The sequence below is a fragment of the Ostrinia furnacalis genome, unplaced genomic scaffold (genome assembly GCF_004193835.3).
Source record: "Ostrinia furnacalis isolate ACB-3 unplaced genomic scaffold, ASM419383v2 OfSCF2415, whole genome shotgun sequence".
NCBI lineage: Eukaryota > Metazoa > Arthropoda > Insecta > Lepidoptera > Crambidae > Ostrinia > Ostrinia furnacalis.
Window position 1 is genome coordinate 101,658 of NW_021132654.1, and position 13,606 is coordinate 115,263.

Below are 13,606 nucleotides of genomic sequence, written 5' to 3' on the forward strand. Positions count from 1 at the left end.
AAATGCAATCAATAAAATCAAGTGTCAGTCTCTTTTTACGAAATTTACCCCGAAATAATCTTTTTACATGAAAAAATACTTTTAAAATGTAAGAAAATAAAGCAGGACGATTTTAATTTACAATTAACTTAGATAGTTGCAGAGTAAATTAATTAATTACAGCGTTGCGACCGGATACAGCGGTACTTTTCTTTTTCGGTGCATACGTTTTCAGGGCGTATAGCGTTTTTCAGCCAGGAACGACATCGATTCAGTAGGCAATGGAATCGATTTAGAATATCTGTAAATCTATTTTATTGCGATGTTATTCAGCTACCGCGAAATAAAATAATGCATACATATAAATTAATTACATTAATTTATATTGAGACCGAGTCTTTCGTTAGAGTACAGGAACAATGTCATTTAATATAAGTTGACATCGACCTTTGCTTTTGGTAGATAAGTTAAAAAAAATAAAGGCGTCAAGCACAAAAAAATCTTTTGGCGGGAAAGACTTGGGATGTACCATGTCAATGATCGCATTTTAAAACGAAAACAAAATAAATTTTATATGTAAGTAAACTTATCCATTTGAAATGCTGTAACTGAGGTCTGTGAGGTTCTTTTTAACTTAGTTATGCCAGAGTTCAATCTACAGTTTGCGTCATTGCAGACTTGATAATACCCCAATCTTGGACCCCAATGTTAAGGTAATGCTAGCCTAACGGTAAATATTCTACAAACAGTATAGGTCACAGGACTTACAGATGGATACAACAAGGTAAGTATGTATTTAATATAGTAATTCTTGTACTAATATTTTGGCTTGACATTGGGGTCATTTGGGTAGGTTACCTACCCAAAAATGATCTACCTACCGTAGGTAGACATTAAAGTGTACATACCTACTTAGGTAGGTACTAGTGCCCGTTTTCACCATCAATCCCTAATTTTTAAGTGACCTCTATGGTAACAAATAACAGGAATTTTGCTGTCAAAGGGGTCACTTAAAAATTAGGAATTGATGGTGAAAACGGGCATAGGCCTTCTTTTGCGTAGGCAAATGCTTTGCGCATACCCACTACTAGGCCTAACTTGTAAAAAACTCTAAAACTCCATACAAATCACCGGTTATTGTTTTAGTTACGATTAAAGTTTAGTGGTGCAGCTCAGTTCGTCCGTTTCAGCCAAAAGATGTCCACCGCTGGACAAAGGCCTCCCCTAAGGAATTCCACAAAGACCGGTCCTGCGTCGCTCGCATCCAGGCACCTCCCGCTACCTTCACCAGATCGTCAGTCCACCTAGTGGGAGGCCTGCCAACGCTACGTCGCGGTCGCCACTCAAGAAATTTCCTGCCCCACCGGCCATCAGCACTACGAGCTATGTGCCCCGCCCACACTGCCATTTGATTTTAGCGATTCTGCGGGCTATATCAGTCACTTTGGTACTCCTACGGAATAATCACCTCATTTCTTATTCGATCGCGCGGACCTTGAGGCTTGCAGCTCAGTATTAAAATTAAATAAATAACGGACTAATTCTATTGGGAAAGGGTTTTTACCTGAAGCCTTTTGGGTGCGTGGGTGTAATAAAAATCCTTATTAACAATTTTAAAGAAAATTTATTTAATTCATATATTTATACATATCACCGTGTTTGTTATAATTATCTCTTAAATATTTAAATTTATTTATTTACTACATTCATCAAAATATTAGTACAAATAAATATAAGCATGTAATAATAATAATTTATGACAAGTATGCAAAGGCAATGCATTCGAAAACATTTTGTAATTTATTAAGTAAGGTAAAAATGAATGGCTCATTATAAATGTTTGTATAGAATTAAACAATTGATTCGCAAGCACTGCAGAGTGGTATTGCTTGTTCACAGTATACAAACCGCGAGGGGTTTAGATGTTTTCAGAGAACCGCTTTATATGGTTGAAGTGAAGTAAAGATCGTAGGGGAATCTATAGTAAGTTTTAATCCTCCTACATGTCGATCTTGCTTTGGGTAATATGCATATTATAAAGTGGAATGTGAACAAAATGTAGCGACGTATTTCGTAAACAAGAACAACGAATGCTATTTTAAAAATAAATTGCTTAATAAGCTCAATGCAACTCTAAAGTAAAAAACACTGCGTCAAGTGTTTGAGCATCTTAAATAATAAAAATAGATAGTTATCAAAGACTCGAAAATATTAGGTAGGTACCTGTAGTTAAGTAAAACTTAATTAGCGTTCGCGAGCGGGTGTTGCAGTAAGATTTTGGAATGTTGTTTATAATTATATTTAGTAGCAATATTTGCAAACAAGTTTATAATGAACATAATAGAAAAGAAAATATGTTTTCAATTAACTTTTATGTGACAACAATACAAGTAATTGCTTAAACCGCAGACACATTTAATATGTATAAATGTATTTTTCCAAAAACATTATGTCAAATGTACCTAACTTTTATAAAATTAACTTGATAGACGCAATTAAATCTACATAATTAAAGTGAAACTATTATTAGAATTATTAGATTGAGGTTGTTTGATTGGAAACTTTGATGTTATTAATACTTTTACGACTTTTGACAGATTCACGTAAGAACACTGATTTTTATAAAATGCACCATTATGCATGACCAAAATGTAATTTAATAAAATATTGTACAGGCTGGTTTTGAGATGATGAAAACCCTTAATCACTCGATGGGAGGGTCATTGAAACAATACAAATAGGTTTGACAATGTGAAAATACCATTACGCAGGTATTCTATTAGGGCATTATTTCTTAACGTATGGTCCGCAGCCTTATTATCAACTAGCGGCCGCCCGCGACTTCGTACGTGGGGATCCCGTTGTTCCATCTCAAAAACACGCTGTATAATTTAATCACAGTCTATCTTAAACATGTTATATCACGAATCATTTTCCACCGGGCCACGGCAGATAGCTTCCCCAGCCTTTACTTGGATTCGGATCCAATCCTGGAAACAAAGAAAAATAATACGTATGAGATTATTATTAAGGTTAGATTTTACGTACCCGATTCCGATTCATCTTTTTCATGCCGCATATTATTATATTTAAGAGGGATTTGCGAAAACGCAAATGCGTTTTTCATTTGTCGAGCATGCAATCTCAGGTAAATGTCGATGCAAAATAACAAACTTACCCTTAGCTACAGCGTGGACCTTGTTGGTCTCATCAGGCGTGAGGGTCAGGATCTTCTGCAGCACGGGAACGAGGCGGCTGCGCTCGTCTCCAGGCGGGAGCGTCAGGAACTGTCATCAGTCAATAACATTTGGCAAAATCATCGGAAAAGCAGCTGGATATTATTATTTTTAAATTACCACACCTGACTATACAGGGTGTTAGGTAAATGGGTATATGAGCCGACACTAGCCCATGTTAACATGGTCATATAAATGGTATGGTGAAGTCAGAAAATTGATATCTTCATTTTAATTATTTTATTTTTCATACAAATCAGATTTTATCAAATTAATTTTGTATGAAAATTGAAAAAAAATAAAAATGATATCAAATTTCTGACTTCACCATACCATTTATATGACCATGTTAACATGGGATAGTGTCGGCTCATATACCCATTTACCTAACACCCTGTATAAAAAAAATGGAAGTCTGTCAATCATTTTTTCTAAGAAATATGGTGTATTTAATTTATTGATTTTTCTTATCAAATGCAGTCGACAGCTCATCTGACTATATGCATAATTTTTTGCAAAATACTACTTTAAATACACTTATTACCACTACTTTTGAAGCATAGCAAGCATGCCTAAGTTTAGCTAGCCGCGATATCTGTACATATTAAAGTTTGTTATCAAGATGTTTCACTTACCTTAAATTTAAGTGAGATTTTAATGTAAAAAATGTTTGCAAATACATAAATTTTTACCAGTAATTGCATTTTACCAGTATTTTATCACTCACCAGGTTTTCGTTACCCGAATGTGTGTATTAAATGCAATAAAAATAAAATTGTTTTCAGACTGAAGCCACGTATCTCAGTTACTTCATGCAGCTCTTAGAGTCTGCAGCGCCAGGTTAAAAAATATACATATTGCTTTGTATCTTTGCAGTTTCCGTTGGCGTTACCTATCATATTAGCGGCTTAGTTCCAAGTAGATTAGAACCTAGTCTAAAAATAGACTTATTTACAGTGCAATTAGTAGATTAGTGTATCTTTATAAGTAGAATGTTTAAGTATTTTATCTTGAAAATTTTCCCAAATTCCGAATATATTACTTTCTCGTTTCATCTATTTTCACTTGAACCTGGCAAGAAGCATAGCAAAGCCACAAGAAAAAAAAATGTCGTGACATTGTGACTGTGTGATGGAGTAGATATAGGTAAGTAATGTGCCAGAAAACAAGAACAATTTTAACTCGACACTGGCAAGAGGCATAAGCGTAGCCATAAAAAAACCAGAACCATGAAGAAAAGTCAGAAATAAAAAACAGTCTTTCTCAGATCGAAATTTCCGCATATAACTCCCAAGAACATTGAAAATACGTGACTCATTCTCTATAGCTTTGCTTTTAGACTAAAAGTAAACCTAACTAAAAGTTTTAGTTCAGGTAATGTTAGTTAAAAATAAGAAAATGAAAATTACAAAAGATTTTGAAGAAGAGTTCTGTACAACCCGATCGAGTTAACTGCGCACCTGGCAGCCGTGACGTCACATCGACGCTTTGGTACGGACGGGGCGAACGCGGGGAGGGGTGCGGGTGAATGCGAGGGAGAGTCGCAATAGACAGTTTGACACCATACCCAATAATTCGAAACCACAAAACTGTTTTAAAAAGACTCTTCATTCTGGTCTTAAAAACCTAATTTATTTTAAATTACCTGTTTTCGATTGTTGTTCGAATTGTAATTGAAAAAAGTAGTTTAATTGGGTTGACAAAATAGTGACGTCACTTGCTTGTAGTGCCATACAAAATCTATGGGAGAGTTTCGTTTTGACAGTTTTAAAAAGTATGTCAGTTGACTGTGGTGTCTACATGTCTATTCGCAATCAATCGGGTTGTATGAAGAAAATCTCCAAAGTCGTAAAAGTTGTATCTAAAAAGAAGAACCTTGAGCGTGACGTTCTTCATGTACTCAGCGTTGTGCGCGCCGTGCGTGGAGCCGTGCGCGCGCCGCAGCTCGGCCTTGAGCAGCTCGCTCAGCTGCGCCATGCGCGCGCACTCGCGCTCAGACTCCGCCAGGAGGACTGTCACGTGCTTCACTCTGCACAAGACATTAATAAGTTAAAGTAAAACTCAAAAAATCCACAGTAGTCATTATAGATGACCCACGCTGAACTGTCCCACCAAACTCAATGACAGGGGGGCGCTACCATCGTTCAACTATATGGTTTCCAACATGGCAAAAATCGGAACTAGCGATCCGGTATTGACGGTGGCGCCCCACTGTCAATGTCATGCATAGGACAGTTCAGTATTTTGGAACTATATCAAATAGTGACACCCAAAATGGCCAAAAAGATGACAGCACTTAATTCTAATTGTAACAAAGACGTGTTGCGAACTTATTGGCTTTTTGGCTAGACGCTGACTGTACAATTTATCAATATCAGACAGTCATAGGCAACAGCAGGTCATAGGTCCACCGTATGGGAATCCTGCATACATTACATACCTACATGGCCCGCAAGATGCTGATATTCTTCAACGCCTCATTATCCGGAACTCTTTCTTCGAGCAACCGTTCCCGAGACATACATAACCTATTTCTGTATCACGCTACCTACCTCTGCTGTTGTGTACCCAGTCGTCTTCTCAGATCGGAGATCTCCTGCTCCGGCGTGAGAGCTAGGCTTGTAGCATCCAGCGCCTCATCATCCGGGACTCCCTCTTCAAGCAAGCGTTCCAGGGACACGGGCGATCGCCCGCTAGCTCCCGTTAAGTACGGCTTAGATGGAGGTGGCGAGGGGGCTGACTCTGAACCCTGGAAAATAAAGTCAGATGTTTAATGGTACACCTTAAATTCGAGGTCCTTAATAATGCCATTGAAACTAATGGTACAGTATCTTTACCTCTCCCTCTTCTCTAGGTATCATAGAAACATTGATGTCCATTTCACCATCGCTGCCTTCTTCTTTCGGTATAACCGGCAACATGTACTGGTTGTGGTTCGCTTCGTCCAGCCTCAGGTTGCCAGGAACCGTTTTGGCAGCCTCTTGAGCTGCCACTAGCTGCTTTTTGAGAAGCTCAGTTTCCTTCTGCAGTTTTGATTCCAAATCGCTGATTTGAGTTTTGTAACATTGTGTTAATGTTGAGACCTGAAAGTAACATTTTAAAATATAATTAGACGCATTGCTTGTTACCCAGGATCAGGTATTAATCTACAGGAGGCACTCAATGCATTGATGCTCGCGCCACGCTTCACCCGTTGTCTCCTCCGTACTGCCTTTACTCCCTTCCATTTTTTCTGTGTTGCGCGCCCTCGAAATCAAGCTGGAGCGAGAAGTGTGTGTGAGGTCAGTATGCAGGAATGCGGTGCATTGAATCTCGCACAACTGCTTTATTATTCAATCTCCGCATCATTAGCCATCTGTATCCCTGAAGATAGCACATATTTACCTGTACATTCGTGCCGGTGCAAGAGTCGTGTGCACTTTATCTGCTTCTTTCTCGCCCTTATTCCACCTCCACATTACTGGTCATGTACCTTGGAGACTCAATTTACCTGTAGATTATGCTGTGCGCGCTCTGAGTCTAGCTGATGTGACAAGCGCGTAAGGTCGGCCTGCAGACGTGCGGTGCGCTGGTGCGCGCGCGCCGCTTCGCCAGACGCCTCTGCTGCGCGTCGCCGTGCCGCCTCTACTTCGCTGGTCAATTCAGAGCACTGCTCCCTAGCAACGCGATGAGGATTGAGTATGCGAATGATAATGAGAATGCGTATTGTTATAGATCGTTTCATCTACGAAGACGCGCCCCACCATTCTTCCGCTATTGTTTGAGTGTTATCGGTACACACTAAATTATCCATGAGTTCACACGCACACTACAATAATGACGCTCGGATTGCTTGGATCAAACTTCCCACACCCCGCGCTTTCCTCGACCTAAATTGGTGGGGCGCGTCTTCGTTGATGAACCGATCTATAGAAATGCAAGCATTTATCTTTTTCTCTTTAGTAGATAAAAAAGGGTTTGGTGAAAGACCCAAACCAGCAATGGTTTTATAAAAGATTAAAAAAATAGAACAATAACGACAAATAAATGATAAATACTCTGATAAACAAGTAAGCAGAATATTCTATTGAATAAATCTTACTGTGCAGTGGTAAGTTTGGCTGTTATCGCCTCAATTTGAGCCCTAAGAGCAGCAGTTTCTTCTTTCAGTTGTTCTTCCTGACTATGGTCCACAGTTTGGTTCTGGCGAAGCACAGCTTGAGCTCTTACCTGATCACAAAATATTTAAATGGAATCAAATTGTACTATAATTTAAAATCAGAGTCTTTTAAAATAAAACAAACTCACCTTGTAACTTGTATATTCCGTCTTCAAATCTGCCAGTTCAATATTCGTAATCCTCAATGTTTCATTGAGTTCTGCACATTTGAACTCTAATCTCTTAACTTTGTTGTTCAACTCTATTTTTTCATCACCCAAGCTCATTATTACTTTTTCTTTTTCGCTCAGAACGGCGGTCATTTCCAAATCGGCCTCTTCATTCTTTCTTTTTTCGTCTTCTAAATCTTGTTCTAATTTTGAAATAACAGAATTTTTATTTTGAATCACATCGTCCTTCTCTTTCCCCTCCTCTATAGCACGTTGCAGCTCTTCTTTAGTCAGTCTTATCTGAGTTTCTTCTGCCTTGATTTGATCTTCCAGTAATTTTATTTGAGTTTTCATTGCAGTTATTGTGCCTTCTTGGGTATCAATTGTGGACTCCATCTGCAAAACATAAGAAAAACCATTCTCAAGATCAACTAAAAAGAAAATATATTTACATCCTCACTGAAAATAGCTTGTTAATTACCTGCACCATCTTCTTTTTCTTTTCTTCCATTTTTGATGTGAGTTCTTTCATAGACCTCTCATAGTCTTCCATCTCTAAACTTAAAACATTTTTCTTTTTAGCATCACGACGAGCTTTCTCTAAATTATCTTTTGTTATCTTATGAGCTTCAACTTCGGCGGTTAATTGTTGAGTCTTAGTCTCCAATTCCGCTAAAATTACAGAAAAGAAAAGTTAAATAAAATTAAAAATACATATAATAAAAAAAATACTGATAATAATTTACTTTTCAACTTCTCCAACTCAGCTGTAACGTTTTCTGAAGCCTCAACGGCTGCAGTTAAAGACACAATTTTTGCTTGAAGATCGGAAATTTCGGATCCCTTACATCCATCTACTTCATCACTACTACTTGGCAGTGATACTTTTTCGTTATCATTTAGAAGCTTTTCAAGTTTTGCTTTATCTTGTTCTGCATTTTGTAACTGGTTAACAGTTTCGTTTAGTTTCTTTTTGAGTTTTAATGCAAATAGTCTGAGTTTCGTGTATCTGGAATAAATAGTAAAATACGGAATATCTGTAACTGTGAAAACTTAATATATAATACATTTGTGTACTTAGCTTTCGGTTATAACTTACTTTTCCTCAAATGTTTCATCTAAATCTTTCATTCTAGAGTGTTCTTCTGCTTTTGAGATTGTAGACGTAGACATATCTTCGTTTGGAAGTTCTGCAACAAAATATTTATATCGCGTTTTATTTTTAAACCCTATTTCTTCTATTGAGTGGAACTATGAGTGTTTTATTTACTTGAATTTGTTTATCACAAAGTTCAAATACAGCTTCAAAAACATACCTGAAGTTGTAGACTGTTGCTGCTTCAGTCTATCTATTTCTTCTCTTAATGAAGCAATTACCGCTTCTTTCTCTTCTAGGGATTTCATTGCGTTTGCCTTTTCAATAAGATGGTTTGCAGCTTCTGACTGTGTCTTGTTTGTATTTTGTTCGGCGTTCTGTAGATCACTTTCTAAAACGGAAACTTTTTTCTGCAGGTCTTCTTTTTCTTGATTTATTATAACTCTGTCTTTTTCTAAGGTTTCAACTAGTCTCTCCATTTCTGCTATTGCTTTTTGTAATTTTGAAATGGACTCGCCTCGTTCTTTCAGCACTTGATTTATTTCTTTCATTTCATTTAATAATTCTGTATTTTCAGTTTTGTAACCTGAGAGTTTGGATTTTGCATCGTCATATTCTGCAGCGAGATTATCGAATTCTTTTACTTTGGCGCGAGATTCTTTGACTTCTGCAAGGAGAGATGCATTCTCTTGCTTGTAAGCTGACAGTTTTGTTTCCAGTTTTACTATGTCAGCTTGCAGAGAAACATTAAGGTCTGACAAATTTTCATTATCATCAGGTCTAGGTTGTTCTAATGAGAGTTTAAGTGTATCCACTTCCTCTTTTAGTAACCCATTCAAATCTTGCAAGTTATCATGTTCTTTTTTTAATAAGTCATATTGTTCTTGAAGGACCATCATGTTACACTTGAAGTTAGTAGTTTCACTCTCTTTTTCAGATTTATATTTTTTTTCTAAGACAGTTTTTTCTTGCTGTAATCTGTCATATTGTGCTTTAGTTTCTTGCAAATCTGATTTCAACTTCTCCAGTTGATCGGATAATATTTTATTACGATTTTCAAGTTCAATAACATTGTCCCTTGCATTAAGTTTTTCTTTGACCAACATTGACTTTTCACTTTCCAAAGCCTTCATTTGCAATTGCAAATTTTCCACAAATTCTGTGTTTACTGCTGTATTCATTGATTTTTTAATGTCTTGATTTTCATTTTCCAGTTTATCCACTAAACTGGATAGTTCACTGACTTTTTGGACTGATGATTCATATTTGTTTTGCATTTCATTTATCTGCGCTGTTAGTAAAATAATTTTATTTTCATCAATCTGCCTCTGTGATTCGACTTGATTTAAATCTTGATACATTGCTTTCAATTTATCAAGCTCATCACTAAGTAAAGATTTGCCCTTCAGAGTGTTATTCATTTGAGCTTGTAAATCAGATAACTCTGATTGCAATATTGAATGACTGTCCTTTAATTCTGATACCTGAGATATTTGCTTTTCTAACATTTCATCTGATAATGCTTTTGATTGTTCCATATCATTGAGCTTCTCTTTAAGAGCAGTATTTTCAGTCTGCAGTTCTGCAAACTGGGTGTCATTTTGTTCAGATTTTAATCTGTTTTCTAATTCCAGTACTTTTCTTTTTAATGCTGAGTTCTCATTATTTAATTCATTTAATTGGTCATCTAAAACCTTAGAAGCCTTAATGATATCATTTTGCCATTTTGGGATGTTTTCAGAATATTCTTTTATAGTTTTAGTAAGAATAAATCTGGAATTTTTAAGTTGATTAATACATGTAGCACATTTAAGTATTCTATCTTTATAACTGCGCAATTTGATATTAGCTCTTTCTTTCTTATTTTTTTCAGACTCATACAACTGTGTTATTTCTTTAATCTTATTTTCATAATCAGAATTAGTATTATTTTCCTTAGTATCCAAAGCAGCTTTCAAATCATCCTCCAACTCTTTGATTCGTTTGTTTAGATTTTCTATAACATTTTTAGATTCTTCTTCTGAAACATAGAATAACTTGAGTTAACTTGTTTCCTTAAAACAAGTTCAGGGTCATTCCATCGTTTCGGGTGTTACGTTCGTACACATATATTCAACAATTTCTTGTATTTTGAAATAGTATTTTAATAATGTTAGTGCCTTAATCTGTCCGTTTTTAGTTGTTTTATCTAAATAATAAAGTTTGTACAGCTTAGAATGTAGGATAACGAAAATATGAGTCGAAAAGTGTGCGTTTCGGGCGTTACGAGATTTTGCCTCTATGTTCTGACTGTTGCTGCATTTACTCGAAATTTAGCGAATTTTCTTAAGGAATCATACCTAAAACTTACAGGACTTCTAAAGTATGAAATTTACAAACCATGTAACATACAATCACTGTTACATATAACGTTTTACTATTTTTTTATAAATTTTTTCTTTGTTTCGGGTGTTACAGTGGTTCTGTTTCGGGTGTTACGAGTACGAAAATTCAACGTGCTTTATCGATAAAATCGGTGTTTTATTAGTCTCTAGGTACTACGAAATAAGGAGTACAACAAATAAACACAAATAGAGCGAATTCTGGTTTGAAATTATGTAGCAGCTTTTTTTAAAAAATATACAAAGTTCAAGTTTATTTTTTCCTCAGAATACAGCTTTTTCTATTGTTTTTGGCTTGAAATAGCATTACTTTAATTTCTAATTACGATATTTATTGGAAATGTCGAACATGGAAGCTTTTATACAATACTTTAATTTTAGTGTTAAGTCGACATTTCAAAAAAGTCATAAATAGAGAAATATGACTCCTTTTCCGATGCCAGCGCTAGTGGGAGGTCGAAGGAGCCTCACAGTAATACTTTTTGACTTCTCCAAGCAATATATACGCGTTATCGACAATAAATAAAAATGTGATACCCAAAACGTTTCGGGTGTTACAGTTTTTAATCAAGAAAAAAACATACTAAATTAGTATCAAGCTCAAATATTAGTTAGTATTTGAAATCATTACTACCATGACCTTACTTTTACCAAATATTGTTATCCTAATCCATGTGTAAGGTACAATAATAAAACAAATACCTGTTTTTTTTGTTTCGGGTGTTACATCGCCGAAGTAACAAGAAAACACACTTAAAACTTGATGATTATCAATTTTTTTGGGACTATGACGCTATCTACCAATACTATGATAAATACCCTCAAATCATATAGTGGCAAAACGGTTCACAGATTGATAGTTTTTTTTAAATCGTATTACCAATAATAAGAGAGAAAATGATCATTCAAACAGTTGACTTAAGTATAGACTTTGAAGACTAATAACTTAAAAATTACTTGTTTCTTCCAGATTTTTTTTGTTGCACATTATAATTTGGAATGTTTACTTTCAAAAATCATCAGATTTAATGCGAAAAGAACATATTTTGTTTTTCACCCTCGGTAACATTTGTCATGGAATGACCCTTCAATAAAAATAAACATTTACACTTTTCACTCCAGAATTCTTATTATGTTATCTTTAGCGGAGATATGCAAGATACAAACCAAATAAACAAGCAGAATAACTATCTTCTTACCTGAATAAACCTTATCCTCAAGCATTTGTAGTTGCTTTCTTTGCTCCAAACCAATATTGTTGAACTCAACTGTTTGAGCTTCCAGTTCAGAAAGTTGATTGATAAGTTGTTCATTTTCCTCTAAGAGCCTGTTGTTTTGTCTCTTCAAAGATATAATTTCACTGTCAAGATCGGACAACTTTTGTGCTGTATCTGCAAGATTTTTATCTCTAACAATAACATCTGTTTTGTATTTATTTATTTCCTCCTCATAGTCTTTGCATTTGATAGTTAATGTTTTAATTTTTCCCTTAGCTGAATCAACTTCTGTTATATAATTTAGTTTTTGTTCAGTCAAAGAATCAACAAGTTCCTGGAGAGTATGAAGGCTGTCCAAGTTAACTTTTTTTTCTGTTTCACACTTATCCAGTTGTAATTTGTAACTCTCAACTTCATTTTGCATTTCTGTAAAATAAAAAAGTTAACTTATGCAGTTTGATCCACTTAGTAGCTGTTGTTGTTATCTATAAATGAATTGATGTTCGTTAGCCTGATTAAAACTCAAGAACGGCTGGGCCGATTGAGCTGATTTTGGTTTTAAAATGTGTCGTAGTCCAGGGTAGGTTTAAACGGTGAGTAAATAGGCGCGCGATATTGTTTTTCTGTGACACACAAAATTCCACGCGGGCGAAGTCCGATTTATTTTTAACAGAAAGCTAGTTAAACATAAATCAGTATTAGTTTACCTGTTTTGGCTTGCTTAGCCTTTTGGGCTATAGCAAGTAAAGCCTTGCATTTCAATACCAGTTCATCCTTGCTCAGCTCTTCAAAAGGATTCCTTTTCCCTGATACATCAGCTGGGTTCTAAGAGAAGAGAATTTAGAATTAAAGTAACAATAGGATTAAAAATGTAATTATAGTAGTTATAGAAAATGACATTTTGTATTACACATAAATCATTTTAGATAAGTACATTTATTATCATTCCAAAGCTTTGAATGTGTGTTGAAATTTAGTGCCTAGCATATCAATGCAACTATTTGTCAATATCCAAAATGATGCTAAAAAGTTGTCGTACACTGATAGTAGAATGAAGAATGTAAGTATGTAATAATTAAGTAAATTAATAAGTTTGTTTATAACTATTATTACCATAGCTTCTGAATGACTTTCCATTTTGGTGATTATATTATTTCCACAATTGTACGAAGGCTTAAGCACAAAGAGCAACGTAGTATTTTGACACAGTTCTCATGGTAAATCTTATTTTCTCTAGGAAAATAGAATATATCCTGTGATCTAAAAAAATCACATCACAAGTAATTCCACAAGTACAGTCTCCCAAATTTTGACATTGACATAAATGTGACAGTAAACGTCACTGTCACATCCGAAAGGCTGATCCAATTCAATAAACATTCAATTGAA

General features: G+C 35.4%; 1 protein-coding gene across 2 annotated transcripts; it reads right to left on the reverse strand.

Moving 5' to 3' along the window:
* Nucleotides 1-1,792: 1,792 nt before the first annotated feature.
* On the reverse strand, nucleotides 1,793-13,525 carry LOC114355506 (GRIP and coiled-coil domain-containing protein 2). 2 transcript variants are annotated; one of them, XM_028308375.1, is made up of 15 exons: nucleotides 13,331-13,525; nucleotides 12,925-13,042; nucleotides 12,200-12,643; nucleotides 8,840-10,636; nucleotides 8,623-8,713; nucleotides 8,270-8,532; nucleotides 8,005-8,195; nucleotides 7,503-7,919; nucleotides 7,297-7,424; nucleotides 6,706-6,871; nucleotides 6,053-6,298; nucleotides 5,768-5,964; nucleotides 5,091-5,244; nucleotides 3,158-3,266; nucleotides 1,793-2,969 (listed from the first exon to the last, which is right to left on the reverse strand). In XM_028308375.1, the coding sequence occupies exons 1-15, from the start codon at nucleotides 13,352-13,354 to the stop codon at nucleotides 2,908-2,910; spliced, it is 4,407 nt and encodes a 1,468-aa protein (XP_028164176.1). In that variant the 5' UTR covers nucleotides 13,355-13,525; the 3' UTR covers nucleotides 1,793-2,907. The 2 variants fall into 2 exon arrangements, with proteins under 2 accessions (XP_028164176.1, XP_028164175.1); XM_028308374.1 differs by having other exon boundaries at nucleotides 8,840-10,639.
* Nucleotides 13,526-13,606: the final 81 nt, after the last annotated feature.